Source organism: Schistocerca cancellata, chromosome 5 (genome assembly GCF_023864275.1).
Source record: "Schistocerca cancellata isolate TAMUIC-IGC-003103 chromosome 5, iqSchCanc2.1, whole genome shotgun sequence".
NCBI lineage: Eukaryota > Metazoa > Arthropoda > Insecta > Orthoptera > Acrididae > Schistocerca > Schistocerca cancellata.
This window is the reverse complement of record NC_064630.1, coordinates 649,087,323-649,105,749: the sequence shown is the minus strand read 5'-3', so window position 1 is coordinate 649,105,749 and position 18,427 is coordinate 649,087,323. Positions and strand designations below refer to the sequence as shown.

The 18,427-nt window shown below is 40.3% G+C and overlaps 1 protein-coding gene across 1 annotated transcript in view; it reads left to right on the top strand.

Moving 5' to 3' along the window:
- LOC126188740 (trypsin-7-like) overlaps positions 1–17,972 on the top strand; it is a 100,390-nt gene extending 82,418 nt beyond the window's left edge. Inside the window, exons 6-7 of the mRNA XM_049930348.1 lie at positions 17,630–17,687; positions 17,851–17,972. Coding sequence (XP_049786305.1) covers positions 17,630–17,687; positions 17,851–17,972 — 180 coding nt within the window. The remainder of the gene's footprint in view (positions 1–17,629; positions 17,688–17,850) is intronic.
- The last annotated feature ends 455 nt before the right edge of the window (positions 17,973–18,427 follow it).

The following is an 18,427-nucleotide window of genomic DNA, read 5'->3' as shown; positions in this document are numbered from 1 at the left end:
CATTCATTTTATTTATTCTTGTATCGTTATGTTTCATTTGTTGATTAATTATGTGCATGTACACTAAAATGGGAATTAATACTTATCTCAAGACAGAAGAAAAGCAAACCTATGCTTACAGATTTTACAGAGTTAGAGAAACTTTTTGGCAGGTTTGACTGGAATACACTCTTTGAAACTCTGTAGGTAGCAGAGATAAACTAAAGGGATATGAGAGTATGTACAACTTGTGCAGAAACCAGAATGCCGTTTTTGGAATTGAAGGTTTAGGAAGGGAAGTAGTAAATGAGAAGCCAGAAGTGGAGATGATATTAAATGGAGATTTGCAGTAGCAAGAAAATTATTTCTGAAAAAATATCTGTGAAAATGTAGTGTCTCTCTGTTTGTTTGTCTGAACACACTTCGTCAAGCCTACTACACAGAGTCTTTGGAGGTATCTTGAGCATAGCTTGGGGCACCATGTAGGCTTTACTTCATTGACGCTGGATCATGGAAAAAAAGATATCATGATTTAAAGTTTTATCTAAAACCATTGTATTGTAGTGCTTTGAGAATCTCCGCATAAATTCTAGAACCACTTGGCCTTCTTCTGCCTCTAACACATGATGTTTTAAATAGAAGTGTGAGAGAGATGAATCCGACCTACTGCACATTGCATGTTTGTGTGTGGAGGTCTAAAAACAGTAACAAGCAAAATGTGGACATGGTGGCCGACAAGTACCTGCTGTACAATACATAGAGTTTCAGAGTATGTGCAGAGAAGAACAAGGAGTGTTTGTGTATTATTCTGTGCTTTTAGTGACTGTGATGATTGTTAAGGACAAATGACGAAATGAGGTTAGACTTTCAAGTAATTCATGAGTTGGACTTGTTAGAAGCAAGACGTGTTCAAAAATTACGAGTGGTCCTTAAACCATTTCGCTTATGAATGTTAATTTAATGCATTTCTAAAGATCGAAATACAAGTGAAATATGAGAAGACAGAGATATTTACACGTGAAATGTGAGAATGTTATTGTGTATACACCAGTACATCATTAATTGGTGAAAACATGAAGTTTGTATATTTACTCCACACGTTCTATCATCTAAAGCATTAGAGCATGGCGACCAGTAAAAAAGGATTCAAATAAATGGGAATTTTGAGAAGAAATCAAAGAAGAAGTATGATGTGTTGCCATAGCATCGAGATATAACAAGACAAGAGAACTGTTTCATGTAATTGGATGAAGTCCGAAAATCAAATGTAAAAATTTGTGGATGCAACAAAAGCGAAGACGTAAGGAAGTAACAACATTAAAAGAACAGGAAGAAGACCTCGACGTATTAGACTAAGAAGAGATACAAGGAGAATAATTCAACTAAGAGGATCCAGTGGGGGGAGTATACAAGTCTCACACACATCACGGTGATGCCGACACGGGAACATCTGACGCCACCGGTACCAGTTCCAGTTCACCAGTGCTGACCTGCTTCCACAGTTGCCTACCGACACCGACATCAACACCAACATCTGATGCCGCCAGATTGCTGTTCATCAGTGCTGACTTGCCATCACATCCGTTTACCTACATTGCAAGAATTCTATGCCGGGAGAGCGCCAAATAGAATTTAGTACCTTAATGAGAAGGGATACAAACAATAGAGTGACTTTTATTGGTGTAGTTATTATACTTAGAGTTAATTTGTTAAATGATTACTAGATCTAAAACTAACAGGAATATGGATAACACACAGAGAATTGGGGAAACTTCAGAACCAGCTACAGCTATGAAAGTGAGTAAGGAAGTGACAGACTCATCTGAATTAGTAAATTTAATCAAATCTCAAAGTGCAGATTCAGTGGCTTTAAGAAAGGAACTAAATGCAGCTTTAAATATTCAAAGTCTTAAGTTAGATTCACTGAATACTCAATTAAATAACAAATTGGATGTTCAGAATGAAACTTTAGGATTGTTAAGTGCTAAGGTAGATTCACAAAGTAAAGACTTTAGTAATTTATGTGAAGGTATGGGAAATTTGAAGACTGAACTCGACACTTTAACTACTAAAGTAGAAAATCTCAAGGCAGATTTGAAAGGTGAACTAACTAGTTCTTTAAGCAGTCACGTAAATCAACTGTTCACTGGCTTTAATCAGAGACAAAATCATCAACTTCAGGGTTTGACAAACAAGTTAGAATTTGATATTGAAGATAAATGTAATAATGTACAATGTGAGCTTAGTGAGAAGTCTGTCAGAACATGTTAATATCTTTTATGGTGTTCTCGCAGATAACTGAGCATAGCTTGGGGCACTGTATAGGCCCTACTTCATCAAAATCAGATTACAGAAAACAAAGATAGTGAAACTGAAAATTTTATCCAAACTTATATTATAAATGTGAAAGTAACTGTGTCTGTTATTTTTTCACGGCCAACCTGCTGAACCAATTTCCATGAAATTCATTATGGCGATAGCCTGAATGCTGCGAAAGAACATAGGCTACTTTAGAAGTTGTGTAGTACTAGATACTTCCTGATTTGAAGAAAATTACACAAATGAGGGAAAAGTAATTAGTCTTTGAAATATCTATTTACTCTTTCACTTTTAAACTTTATTATATTTGTGAAAATGCTTTGATTGGGTGGAATGTGCAACATGATATAATTAAAAGTAGTGAACTCAATGGTTATACGATCTTCAGTGTGTTTAAACTTTACTTCCACACTATATGTTGCATAACATACATGTTGTATAATGAATAGCTACTTCAAAAGCATGATGATTAGATGTGCACTACTGCCCATGCACTGCTCGGCAGCAATGGTGGAGAGCTAGGCATACATCACAATCTACGCTTATCTGAACAGGTAAATACGTGAGGGCAGCTGATATTGTTGCACATACAGTAGCTTACTTACTCACCATCACTTATCAAAACAAAATTACTGATATGTGAGCACAACTGTAGGTAACAGCTAGTCTAATGTAAATCCAAGTGTTAGTAAGCTTTTTCTGTAGGTATTTGTCTGGGGTGTAGGCAAAATGTGGTGCCACAGAAGAATACAAAAGATTAGATGGATAGATTGCACAACTAATGAAGAGTCACTGAATCAAGCTTGGGAGAAAAGGAATTTATAGCACAACTTGACTAAATGGTTGATACGATGTAGCCTGAGGCTTCAAGGAATCATCAGCTTTGCAGTGAAAGGAGGTGTGGGAATTGAAAATTGTCTTGACTGCAATGAGCAGACTGAAATGTATGATGATTGCAGCAGTTTTACAGGCATAAGGAATTTACAGGAGATAAACTAGCTGGGAAAGCTGCATCAAATGACTGAAGACCACAACAAATAAATAGTGATACTTATTGTCTTTTCTAGCTCCCACTAGCCATATCTTTGGTTAGTTAAATTTGTTGCATATTTCATGACAATTTTTATACAGGGGTGGACAAAAAACAGAAACATCATTTTATCACACCTAATATGATACAGAAAACCATTGGCATTAAAAATAGCTTCCACAGGTGTTGGAATGGATAAATACAGGTCCCGTATGACATGCAATGGAATCTTACACCATTCTTCCTGACCAATAGTCACAAGTCCAGGTAATGACGATGGCAGTAATCAAAGCAGATCACAAAGGCTCACTAACACTGAGATAGATCTGGTGACTGTAGTGGCCAGGGAAGATGTGACATTTCGTCCTCGTGCTCACAGAACCTTGATGACATGAGCTGCGTGCACTGGGGATCTGTTGTCTTGGAACTCAGCATCACCACTGCATCACCATGAGATGGATCTGATCAGACCAAATGGTCATGTATTATTTGGCAGTATGTAACATCACAGAATGAATGTGGGAGCCTTGGAGTGCCACGTTGTGGCTGCCCAAATCATCACAATTTCTGTCTTGGGACATAAACTCAGACAAAAGTTGGAAATAGTGTGCAACAAGACTCAACTGAACAATGTCGTTCTTCCATTGCTTCACAGTCCAGGTGTTATGGCTTCCACACTGTGTCTCGCTGTAATGGACATTTATATCACTGACAAGTGGTTTTGGGATTTCAGCTTGACTGAATTTCTGTGCTTCTGGAGCTCCCTTCATGTTATTTGGAGCTGACAGAATTCATAAATTCAATATACAGGTCTGGTGTGACTTTTGCAACTGTCATCCTCTTATTTTTTGTCACAGTCCTTTGCATTGACCGTCCATGATGTTCACTCAACAAACACATTCTTCCATGTTGTGACTTAGCAGGTAATGTTTTTCCACTTTCCCTGCACATGGTACAATTCTTTGATACAGTGCAAGTTGAAATACCAAACACTTGAATGCAAGCACCCAGTACAAGAGCACCAACAATGTGCCCACATTTGAATGTGATGAGCTCTGACAATGCATTCACAACTACACAGAACACCGATCTGTTCACGACTGACACTTGTAACATATTGAGGACATTGCACAGGTATCATTCATGGTCAAATATGACACTGCAACCTGCAGACTTGGCTAGCATCTGCATTTATGTTTGAGCAATCATTTTTTTGCAGTGTTTCCATATTTTTGTCCACCTCTTGTATATATGCTCTAACATCACTTGTATATGTTTTATAAGTGTGTACTTTGTATACTTACTTGTTACTGCAAACAAGGTTATACTGAAATAAAATTTACAAATGAAAATAGTGCCTTAGGTACTGTTCCATGCAGAGTAATGCACATGTCTGTCACATAAATTAATTGTACTGTTACTGACCATGTAAACATATGTAGCTTGTACTATGAATTTGTAATTTGTGGCACATCTTTCTCCCTCCCCCGTCCAGCTGGCTTTGTCAGTGCTACTATCACACTTGTCCTGGCTAGGAGGGCTTGGTTGACAGCACCTATGGCACAGCTAACACCACTCAGAGGCTGAGATGTGGCAACAATATATGGGCTTCCACCTACAGCTGTAGTACCTGCACCCCATGAGTAAACGTGAGGTCTCAAAGCTATGTAGCTGGCCAAACCTGTTGCAGCAGCCATAGATGCAGCTGCAGGGTTAACAGGTGGACAAGGGAGTCAGTTGGTGCACAGCCAAGAAAGGGAAACCTTCTCCAAGCTGGTACACCACAGAATTGTCTACAGGCCATCACTAATTGCCAGTGCAGGGCATGGCCACTGTGTGGACACAAACAACTTGGTGGAGGAGTTGGTGCTTCTTCCTGGGTAAGCAGACAGAAATTCCAGTGGAGGCAGAGAAAGAGGGCTTATGCATGTCAAGAGGAGCACTAGCTATATTCTTTAATGGGCAACAGCTGCATCTTAGTGGTTATATGATCCAATATAGTATGTGGAGTGGAGTGCAAGTGGTGTATTGAGATGCTGGTTAACCAGTAATATCATGCATGGAAGACAGTGGTTACAGTGCAAAGTGCTGCAGTTATTGTATGATAGAATGCATACGAATGTCAATCATGTTACATCGCTCTTTTCAGTTCCGAGCACACAGTGAGCATGTAAAGCTGCCTAAAAAAGTGTGTCTCCCACTAAGTATGAGAGCCTGTGAGAGATTTTGCCTGATTTTATGTGGCCCACACAATGTAACTGTCATACATTTCCTTCTTCATGCAGGAACAATGAGGATGCTCCTGCAGTGTTTTTGATGGGGTGTGTTTGATCACCCATTGTGCAGACTGGACTTGGCTCCCTCTGGTTTTCATTTCTGCTCACGTGAACTGCTGGCTATGAAGACAAGATTTTGGCACAGACAATAACCTGCAGATCAGTGGAGAGAATTGGCGGAAAGCACAAATGGCTGCCTGCTATGATGAGGGTATTGGAAAGTTGGTACAATTCTATGACAAATGTCTCAGTCAGAGTGGCAACTGTAGAGAAGTAAGGAAGGAGAGGCAGACAGAAATCAGTCACAATGTCTATTACAATAGCCTTGGTTTACATCATGTAGTGCAAATAATGATGTCTATGTTATGAATTAATTAACAGGATTCCATTTCAATACTGTAGTTTAAAAGCCTTCTTTAATATCTAAAATCAACAAGCATATTTTTGTATCACTTTGAAATGTTCAAGAAATGCTGACTTACAACATGTTTGCTCATATCTTAATGGTAAAGTGATCCATCAAAAAGTGTGTAAGGAATCATTAATAGTTTCATATGACTGTCTTATACAAAACTGTGACATCACTTTAGAACTAAAAATTAATGAATTAGGAAGCTTGTGTTGAAGACTGTCTTGATAAAATAGCTACATACCAATCTGAAATTTGTCAAATGCTAAAGCCTAGCACAGTCACTCATATTGTAGTGTTTAAGTGATCGACTAAATATTTAATATAAAAGTCCTTGTAAATGACTTTTTTGAAAATCTGTTAACTTAATAGTAAAATAGTAACATGACAATGCTGATTTAGTCAAGTATATATAATAATACACACAAATGCCCTCAATAAACGTAAAATTTTATACATAAATGTATGGCGGAGTGCCAACTGTGTTGCACTCTCTACATATGAAATTTTACACCAATAGAGGGTCCACAAGTGTTGTTAAATGTACGTACTTACTGCTTGGCTCTATACCCCTAATAGGGCCTTGGCCTCTCTGATTATCACACCAGTCTTGACGATATTCTGCTCATTTCCTCCATCTTCTTACTCCCATCTTTCTCAGATCATTTTCCACATCCTGTAGCCATCATTTCCAGGCATGTCCTACAATAAACTGCAGTAGTAGTTTTTAGGTACAGAAGAAAGGGTGGAAAGGGCAGGATGGTTTGATGAAGATTGTAAAAAGGTGATGGCAGAGAGAAATGAGACAAGAAAGAAAATGATAAAAAGAATTCAACAAGAGCTAATACAAAGGAACTCATGAAGAAAAGGAATGAGGCAGATAGAATTACTAGAAGAAAGAAATGAGAATTAGAGAAGAAATGGATTGTGGAACTAGAAGAAGAATATAATGACTAAGAAGTGAGGAAATTCTACAAGAGAACTCAGGAATTGAAGAAAGTCTTTCAACCACACACAGTATTCTGTAGAGATAAAGAAGGAAATTTTATAAGAGGAGAAGAATAGATTTTACACCAGTGAGCTGAATATTTCAGTAAGCTGTTGAACATCACTACAGAGAGACAGGTACTGAAAGAAAATCAAACAGAGCACAACCAACCATGGCAAAATGTTAGTCAGGAGGATATACCTGTACCTGCACCGCCAACAGAAGTTAGACAGGCAATGAAAAACCTATAGAATAATAAGGCTCCACCTAAAGATAATATTTCAGCATAAATAACAGAGGTTGGAAGTGAACATCTGAAAAAAATATGCCCATCAACTGATAGTTGAAATATGGGGAAAGAAAGTGATGCCAGACCAGTGGAGCTTGGCCATTATTTGTCTAATTTATAAGAAGAAGGATAAAGCAATTTGTGAAAATTACTGCGGTATTGGTTTAGTCAGTGTCATACATGAAGTATTAACCAAAGTCATTGCTATTAGACCTGCTCCACTTACAGAAGAAGCACTTGGAGACTGCCAGCGTGGGTTTCAATGGAGCAGATCAACAACTGACCAGATCTTCACCATACGACAAATAACGGAAATGTGCTATGAATATAATGTGGATGTACATCAGCTTTTTGTAGACTTCAAATAGGCCTATGATACTGTTAAAGGGAAAAAGCTGTACCAGGCCCTAATGGAGATAGAGTTCCCATATAAACAGGTAAGACAGGTACAAATGACCCTCACCTGCACAAAATGCCAAGTAAAATTAGAAGGAAAACTCTTAAATAATTTGAGGTCAGCCAGGGATTATGACAGGGTGTATTATTAAATGTACATGGTTAACTCAGTCTTGCCATGTTGATATTCATTATTTTACTATGATGTTAATACATCTTCACAAAAATTGTTTGTAAGAATTTTTATATTTCTTTTCTATTAAATATTTAGTGGATCACTTCAACAGTATGATATGAGTGACTGTGCTAGGGTTTAGCATCTGACAAATTTAAAATTGGCATGTAACTATTTTATCAAGTCAAGTCTTCAAGAAAATCTTTCTAATTTTTTAATTTTTATTTCTAAAGTGATGTAACAATTTTGTATTTGGTAAGACAGTTATATGAGAATCTATTAATGGTCCTTTGCATAGGTTTTGATGGATCACTTCACCACTGAGATATGAGCAAACACACTGTAATTTGGTATTTTTTGAATATTTCAAAGTGATATGAAAATATAATTGTTGGTTTTACATATTAAAAAGAGGCATTTGAACTGTTGAATTGAAATGAAGCTCTGTTAGTTAATTCATAACATATAAGGTGTTACTTGCTCTACATGATGTAAACTAATGCTTTTGTAATTGCTGTAAACAACTGCCTCAGTTTTCCTTTTGCCTGTATACCAATAAGATCATATGGTGACATGTACTGTCATAAGTTTGTTGGACTGTAACTCAAGTAGTGTGTAGACCACAATGGATAACTGCTATTGGATAACATGGTGATGTACTTATCATTCTATGTAAAGTAAGTTAATCGTGATTCTGTAATTTCCTTGTATTTTAGTACTGAAGATGGCTATTTATAGCCAAAATCTAGTTGTGCAGGAGTAACAAAAACTAATGGGATTGTGGGCGAGTGCTGTGTGCATCTCCTTTCTTACAGCCCATGATCACCGTGCACAGCAGTTCCTTATGGAATCAAAGCTGATGTGGAGAAGTTGCGGGAAGGTGTGGCTAACTGTAGCAAATAAAACATTTTTGATTTTCTTGTGGTATTTTCAGCAGAGGAACTTCTTTAAATATCATGCAGCCATATATACTCCAGTCAAATTGCACATTAATGTCATATAGAACTGTTTAATTATTATATCTCTGAGGCACGCAGGATAATCAGAGCTACAAGGATTGATAAAAATAGGTAACATCAAAAACACAACACATTACCAAGCCTAATAAGATATTGGAAAGCATTTGGCATTAAAAACAGTTCCTAGTCATCTCACAGTGGTTAAATAAAGGTCCTACATGGTCTTCAAGGAAATTTTATAACATTCTCCCTGCAAAATAGTGTCAAGTTCAGGTAACAATGATGGAGTTGGATAGCGATCACACTAACTTCTATCTATCCTAATTAGACCACATAGGCTCAATAATATTGACATCTGGTGACTGTGATTGCCAGGGAAGACTGACAATACTCATCCTCACGCTCACATAATCAATCCTGGACTATGCAATCTGTGTGAAGAGGAGATTTGTCATCTTGGAACACAGCATCATCATTATCGAACAAACATTGCACCATAGGATAGACCTGATCAGCCCAAATGGTCATATAATCCTGGGCAGTAATATGATCTTGCAGAGTATACATGAGGCTGATGGAATACTATGACATGTTTCTGCATATCATAATTGAACCCCATTATGTTTCATTCTTTGGATGTAAACTGAGCCAGAAGTTGGAAACAGTGTGACATGGATTCAAATTCCGCGGCACGTGGTACCAGATCCCTCCCCCATGAAACTTACACGTAAGGGCAGAAACACCCCGGCAGGTGCCGAGGTGGGTGGCAGTGGGGAGAAGAGCCGGGCTCATCAACTGCTGTTGGCAGGGAGGAAGGGATGCCCGAGGCCCATGTGCCGCAACGACCGTGGCGGGCGTCCAACCCGCCTTACGTCCGTACTCATCGACCCACATGGCTGTGCCAAGGGCATACCGCTGTGAGGGCTGGGAGTGAGGGTGGGAGGGGGATGGCATCAGCAAATGGAGCAGGCTCTGCAGCTGTTGTCAATGAAGGAGCTCTGCTGGACTGTGGCATAGTGCGATAGGTGCTCCAAAACAGGGTGAGGGCTGACTTGGTTAGAGATGTGTCGACCGCCTTTGTCAACTGTTGTTTAAAAGTGTGGACAAGCCTCTCCACCACACCATTGGAAGGGTGGAAAGGGGGGCTATGGATATGTTTGATACAGTTGGCCAGGGACATGAGTGTAGCCTCTGTGGTGGTGGATACTATGCGGATGACATATGGGTATTTGGAAAGGCATCAATGATGAGTAACCACATGGACCCCAAAAACGGGCCCACAAAATCAATATGAATGCAATCCCAGGGCCGGCGAGGCACAGGCCAGGGTGCAAACGACTGGGGGGGGCTTGCCTGGTGACGAGCACACACAGTGCACTCATGGACCAGGTGGTCAATCACCATCGATGCCGGGCCAATACATGTTTTGGTGAGTCAAAACTTTCATACGGACATACCCCAGTGCCCGCGGTGTAACAAACTGAGCACCCGAGGCCGCAAATCCGGAGGGATGACCAGCCAATGGGCATCCGACTCCATCGCTAACAGAAGGACATCATCGACCATGGAGAGCCTGTGAGACAGGTGGCGCCAGGGGCTGAAAGTGGACTGCATCTGATGAGTAACACAGGAGGGCCACCCGTGGACCACGTAGTTGAGAACTTGCCACAAGATAGGGTCGCAGCGGGTAGTCGCGGCAATGTGAGCAGCCATAAGAGGCAGACCGACCAGCGCATCCTGGCAGGTGGAATCTATGTGAAAGCAGAGGACCTTCTGATGGTCAAAGTCAGGATTGGGGCCTGCTGGGAGACGTGACAAACTGTCAACATTAGCATGGTGGGCGGTGGTCTTATACCGGATGGTGTAAGCATAATTACATAAAAACAATGCCCAGCACTGGAGACGTTGAGCTGTCCACTCTGGAAGGTGAGAGTGGGGTCCGAAAAGCATAACCAAGGGTTTATGGTCCGTCAAGAGGATGAACTTTGCCCCAAAGACATATGGGTGAAATTTTTGGATGGCGAACATGATCACCAGGGTCTCCTTTTCAATCTGAGAGTAGTTCCATTGTGCTGGGGTCAACGTCTTAAGAGGCATAAGCGATGGGCTGTTTGGAGCCATCGGCATCTCGTTGTGCGAGGGTGGTCCCAAAGCCATATGTAGATGCATCAGCTGCCACAACCAAGGGGCGGTCCAGAGAGAAAGGAGAAAGGCAAGGGACAGACTTCAGCATCGCCTTTAAACAGAGAAAAGCCTGGTCACAGACAGGAGTTCAATCAAAAGGTACCCCTTTGCGATGCAAGTGATTGAGGGGTTGAGTAACGGAGGCAGCCTGGGGTAAGAACTTTAAGTAATAAGTAACTTTGCCCAAAAACACCTGGAGTTCAGATAAGTCCTTGGGACGAGGAAGGGCCTCAATTGCTGCGACATTACAACCCGAAAGGCGAATGCCATCTTTGCTAAGCCAGTGGCCTAAGTATTCCACTTCCGGTTGAAAAAGACAACACTTGTCCAACTGACAGTGTAAACCAGCAGCAGATTGCAGAGCGTGAAATAAGGTGCTGAGGTTTTGCAAATGTTCCTGGCAAGAATGCCCGGTGACCAAGATGTCATCCAGATAATTCACACAAGCGCAGATAGACTGTGTAAGCTGCTCCAGGAACTGCTGGAAAAGATACCAAAGGGAAGGTGCTTGTACTTACACAATCCGAAAGGCGTGTTGATAACCATGATGATCTGAGATTCAGCATCCAAGATATGCCTCAACCAAGTTGATCTTTGAAAAATACTCTCCCCCGGCAAGCTTGGTGAGAAGGTCTTCCTGTCGGGAAATGGGGTAAGTGTCAACGAGGGACTGAGCATTGACTGTAGTGCCAAAGTCCCCATGCAGCCGAAGGGACCCATTGGGTTTCTGTATGACCTCCAATGGCGTCACCCAGGCACTGTAAGTCACAGGCTCCAGAACGCCAGCGGCCTGGAACCAATCAAGTTCCTACTTGACTACCAGCTGTAAGACCACTGGAAGGGGCCAGGCCTGGAAAAAGCGAGGCTGTGCATCCAACCGTAGGGTGACGTGCACCTGAAAACCCGAAACACATCCAAGATCCGTTGCAAACGACGACGCAAAAGTGGAGCACAGATCGTCCAAGTCCTGAAGAGGAACAGCCATGGAAACGACCTTAACTTCATCAGAAATTGAAAAGACAAACAGTTGAAATGAATCCAGGCCAAAAATATTCGAAGCCAACAGATGGTTGACGACAAAGAGGGTAAGGAGCCAGGGAACACGCTTGTACATCGCCTGGACGATGAACTGTCCACAAAGGGGAATGAACCATCTCCGTAGGCAACCACATGGCGAGAGGGAGGTGATAACTCATGAGAGCCCAGCCGGGTATATGTTGCCATATTAATCAGGGAGATGGTGGCCGCAGTGTCGACCTGAAAACTGACATACTCAGTGAAAAGGCGGAGCATGAGGAAAAGCTTCTGTGCTGACAGGTCATATTGTGAGATGACCAATTACAGAGCATGGACTGCATCTTGAGGCCCAGGAGGGGCAGAACTGGAGCGAGTCGAGCAACTACAACAAATCAAAAGCGCTATGGGTAACATGGAAGTGGGCTGTGTGACCAGCAATGAGGGGCGACCAGAGGTGCCGATGCCATAGAGACATCAAACAACGAGGAGTCCTGATGGCGCTGGCCTCTGTCAGCCAGACCATGTCGACATCACAAGAGTGGAACCCGCCATGATGCCTCAATCACCGCCACCTGCGGCCGTGCGGTAAGATGCTCGTTAGTCACATGATAAATTTCAAATGAGTGGGCAATGCAGAGAATCTCTCCCAAGGAGGGGTTGTCGAGTTTCAACGCCGCAGTACAGACCTCAGGATCAGGAGCCAGCTGAACCACTACATCCCAGATCAGGGAGTCTGCATACGAAGCCTTACACTGCTGATTGGTGCACATAAAATCACATTGGCGGCTGAGACCCTGCAAACCCATTACCCAGGAACAATATGATTGACCTGACTGTTTATGGTACTGGTGGAACTCCAGCCGAGAGGTGACCACATGATAGTGTTGGGAATAATAGTGTGTCAGCAAAAGGCATATCTCCTGGAAAGAGAGAGCCACGGGATCAGACAACGGTGCCAACTTGCAGAGAAGAAAGAACATGTCTGGGGAGCCCCAAGACAAAAAGAACGACTGCTGCAAGGAGTCGTCCGAAACTTGAAAAGTTGTGAAATGTTGTTTCAGTTGATGTAAGTAAGTTTCCCAGTCCTCTTTAGTGTCATTAAAGGGTAGGAACGACGGCAGATGTGGGAAAGCATCAGACACCCGAGGACAAACTGGTCTCTTGTTGGGAGATGTGTGTTCAAGCTACAGTATCTACTCTGATAAATATGTAAACGAGAAAAATAAAGATGTAGAAGTTAATAAAATTTGTTTTCTTTAAAAATCTTTAAGAGTTTTCACATAATAATTCAAAGATATTGCTTTTCAGCATTAACCAAAGTCCTGTCGATGTCAGTCTTTACGTACAGTGGAGCCTAAGGGGGCAGTGAGCAGATGGGACAGGGAAGGGTGGAGTTAAGAGTTGGAGGTTCTCTGACATTTTTCTCAGCCCGATTCCTAGCTTCAAAGGAGTCTTGCTGGATGAGGCACACAGTGGCTACTGTATAGCCCAAGTTCTTTTCTGCATCTGAATGGCTATGTGCGGTCTGTTCCCTGGCACACCATCTGGCAGAACCGTTACAATATCTGTTATGAGCACTGTAATTTTTGTTTGTTACTGCATTATGTTGGGCAATTTAGTGTTCATTCGTCTCTGTAGATAAAAGTACGATTTCTATAACTTCCAACTTAGTTCAATAAAAGCCAAAGTAAAATGACTGTTGGAAAAAAGTGAAAAAATTGTAAAACAAATGGTAGTTAAAATGATAGATTCAGTATATAGAAAGTCCAAGTAACCTTCAGTGAAATTAGAAGCACAAGCATCAACATTAACAGTACAAGACAAATTCCAATGTTATTTGAAAAGGAGAGAGAGGATAGGTCAAGGAACTGTCTGATGATGTGATAGAAGAAGAAATGGGAGTCAATATGCATGAAATATGGGATCCTACATTGGAAGTGGAGTTAAACAGAAATTTGACAAACATGTGTGAAAATAAGATGGCAGGCACAAGTAACATTAATTAGAAAATTCTAAAATCACTGGGAGAAGTGGTAAGCAAATGATTATTCAACTTGGTCCATAGAATCTATGAGCCTGCAGACATACTATCAGACTTTCAGAAAAATATCACATAAAATATATAATAAAGTGTGAGGCACCTATAATATTCCTTAGAAATTTCTAAAAAATTGATGTAAATGACAAATAGAATCTATGAGACGAAACATATCATTAGACTTTTAGGAAAATATCATTCATACAATCCCAAAGACACTAAGGACAGACTAGTGCAAAATCATTCACACTACCAGCTTAAAAGTTATGCATCCAAGTTCTGTCAAGAACATTATACAGAAGAATGGAAAAGAAAATTGAGGTTCTGTTACATGACGATATGACGATGAGTTTGGCTTTTGGAAAGGCAAAGGCACTAGAGATAAAAGTCCAACACTGTGGTTGATAATTGAAGCAAGACTGAAGTAAATCAAGACATGTTAATAGGATTTGTGACCTGAAAAAACTGTTTGATAATGTAAAATGGAGCAAGGTGTTCAAAATTCTGAGAAAAATATGAAAAAGCAGTGAAGAAAGACAGGTAATATACATTGGGGTGACAAAAGTGATGAGATACCTTCTGATATCATGTTGGACCTCCATCCACCCAGCATAGCGCAGCAACTCAACATGGCATGGACTCAACAAGTATTATAAGTCCACTGCAGAAAAACTGAGTCATGCTGCCTCTACCACCCATAACTGTTACAATGTTGCCAGTGCAGGATTTTGTGCATGAACTAACTTCTTGATAATGTCCCATAATTGTTCAATGGGATTCATGTCAGGTGATCTGAGTGGCCAAATCATATGCTTGAACTGTCCAGAATGTTCTTCAAACCAGTTGTGAACAATTGTGGCCCAGCAATATCCATAAAAATTCCGTCGTTTGGGGACATGAAGTCCATGAATTGCTGAAAATGGTCTCCAAATAGCCAAACATAACCATTTCCAGTCAATGATTGGTTCAGTTGAACCAGAGGACCCAGTCCATTCCATGTAGACACAACCCACAACATCATGGAACCACCACCACGTCACACAGTGCCTCGTTGACAACTTGGGTCCAGGGCTTTGTGGAGTCTGCACCTCACTCAAACCCTACCATCAGCTCTTACTAACAGAAATTGGGACTCATCTGACCAGGCCATGCTTTTCCAGTCATGCATGGTCCAATTGATATATTCATGAGCCGAGGAGAGACACTGCAGGTGATGTGCTGTTAGCAAATGCACTAGCATCAGTCATCTAGTGCCATAGCCCATTCACACCGAATTTTGCTGCACTGCCGTAACAGATACTCTTGTCTTACATTCCACATTGATTTCTATGGTTATTTCATGCAGTGTTGCTTGTCTGTTAGCACTGACAACTCTAGACAAATGTCACTGCTCTCAGTCTTTAAGTGAAGGCCACTGGCCACTGTGTTGTCTGTGGTGAGAAGTAACACCTGAAATTTGGTATTCTTGACACACTCTTGACACTGTGGATGTTGGAATATTAAATTCCCTAACGATTTCCAAAATGGAATGTCCCATGCATTGAGCTCCAACCACTGTCCCGCATTCAAAGTCTGTTAGTTCCGATCATGCAGCCATGACCACTTGAGACACCTTTCCACATGAAACACCTGAGTACAAATGACACTGCCAGTGCACTGCCCTTTTACACCTTGTGTACACAGTACTACCACCATCTGTATATCTGCTTATCACTATCCAATGACTTTTGTCACCTTAGTGTACTATGTGTATGGGAACCAGAAGGAAATGGTGTGAATGGGAGACCAAAAATGAAGTTCTCAGATTAAAGTGGATGTAAGACAAGGATGATGGCAGAAATAAAAGACATGTTCTGGAGTGGGATTAAAATTCAGGGTGAAAAGATATCAATGATAATATTTTCACAGGGTCTTTTACATGGAAGGAACAATCTAATGACTACAGAATACGGATTGAGAGTAAAACAAAATAAGTTGAAAGTAATGAGGAGCAGCAGAAATGACATTAGCAATAAGCTTAACATTGAAATTTGGGTCCAGAAAGCGGGCAGAGTTAAGGAATTCTGTTACCTTAGAAACAAAAATACACATGGCAGAGAAAGCAAACTACCACAGGCAAAGAGGGCATTCCTCAACAAAAGAAGACTGTCAGTATCAAACATTGACTACAAATTGAGGAAGAAATTTCTGAAAATATACATTTGGACCATAGTATTGCATGGAAGTGAACTATGGATTGTGGGAAAACAAGAAAAGATGACAATCAAAGTGTTTGAAGTGTGCTGCTACAGAAGGATATTGAAAATTGAGTGGACTAATAAAAAATGAGGAATTTCTCAACAGAATTGTCAAGGAAAGGAATATGTGGAAAACACTGACAAGAAGAAGAGACAGGATGATGGGATATGTGTTAAGCCACCAGCTAATATCTTTCATATTGCTAGAGGGCAAAAACTAAAAGGGAAGATGAATATAGAGAAATATCCAAGATATAATTGAGGATGACATGTGTAAGTGCTACTCTGAGATAAAGAGATTGGCACAGGACAGGAAATCATGGCTGACCATTTCACACCAGTCAGAAGACTGATAATCCAACATGGAACATTAAAAAATAAAGTAATTTCTAAGACTGCACGTGAGTAATAAGTGTCAAAAGTGAAGTTATGAAAGCCTCTAATATGTATAATTGTAGCAGAGTAATGATGGAAATAATATTCTTCAATTTTTCAGAGTGAAGAACAGTGAAAAGGGCTTATAAATAAGATATGTAAAGGGTATGCAATACAAAGAATATCAGAAAAGAACAATCACCATATTTCTAAAATCATAATCATGAACAACATCCATGCCTAGGTAGCAAATATCTTATAGTTGCCAAATACACTTTACCACAGCAGGAACCATGCTGAAAAGATGGATGAACAGTGATTCGAAAGGATTAACATGAGCCAGTGAGTTCCTGTTCACCTTGTTTCTAGCAGAGTTTGATTTATGGGTAGAGTATGCTGTAGGAAGATAATAATTTGAGCTGTTTGCCTTTAAAAATGGGGAGGGATAGCATAAGCCAAAAAAGAATGTCTTTCCACTATTTTTCATTACTGCCGCTGTTTGGTTGTTGTGATGAACTGTCTAGTGTTGTCAGTATGACATATGGCTCATAGTCAGCTGCCAAGCCGAACAGTCAAAATTGTAGGTTTTTATGTGATACACTGAAATTTGCTCTTTTGAAAGTGATAACTAAAGACTGTCGATATATCAGAATGACTTTTCTGGCAACCAGTGTGTAAATATTTGCAGTCAGCTTGTTCATTTACAGACTGTCATACAATTTCTACTTCCCAATGAAATAGGAAACAGTTGAGTTAGAAATGTTTAGGAGAGCTGCAGCCTTCCACTCTGATTTGTTACCCTGAAAAACTTAAAAGATATTTTGTCCATTGTGCTCTATTATACTGATGCGTAAGCTGTCTGATCTTCCATGAAGTGGGCATCGCCGCTTTTAATTACACTGTGAACCACCAAATATTGCACATGAAATCTTTACATGCAGATCTTCTATCATTACAGGGTGACAGTGGCGGTCCATTAGTAGTTTCGTCAAATGATGGTCACTTCGAACAGATTGGTGAGTAAAACACACTACTGGTATATAAGTGTGACCTATTACATCATCAGTAAATGTAAAACCTTTCTGTTGCAACAGTGATAACGTCGTTTCAGACTGTCGCGATAAAAAGTCTACATTTTAATTGATTTAACATGTATTAAGCTGAGTTTCTGTGCTGCAGCACCTACAGTCCAACAGCATGTGTGCTCCAACACTATTACTTATTTTGTTCACAAAGTATGTGACTTACCAAAATACAACTGGGGTGCAGCAAAAAATTCTAAAATTCCATCAGATTACTAGTAATTTTTTTATCTTTCTCAAAAATTAATAATAAATATAAAGAAATTAGAAACATTGTGAATTATCACAATTTGCTAAAGCATTTTACTTACCCTTGAATAGAGAATTTGAAATTCACATTCTCTTTCAGGACAATGATACTCACCTTCACTGTAGCAAAACTGTTCGTGAGTTCCTGAATGAAAATCTGTCCATTATGGATTGCACATGATAGTCCCGTTCTCTGTACATTACCCTGTTGGAATTTTTGGGGTGGAGGGGAAGGAAGGGTATGTTGCATGAAGGATTGCATCTACAGTGATAATAGTTATCCTGGAAAACATATTTTTAAAATGACAGGAAACTGAAAAGAGAATTGAAACATTTAGTGGCACAAATGGTATGCATATGGGAAGTGTCTGTACTTGAAAATAAAAATATTTTGTTTGCATATATTTTGCTTACTGTTTTGCACT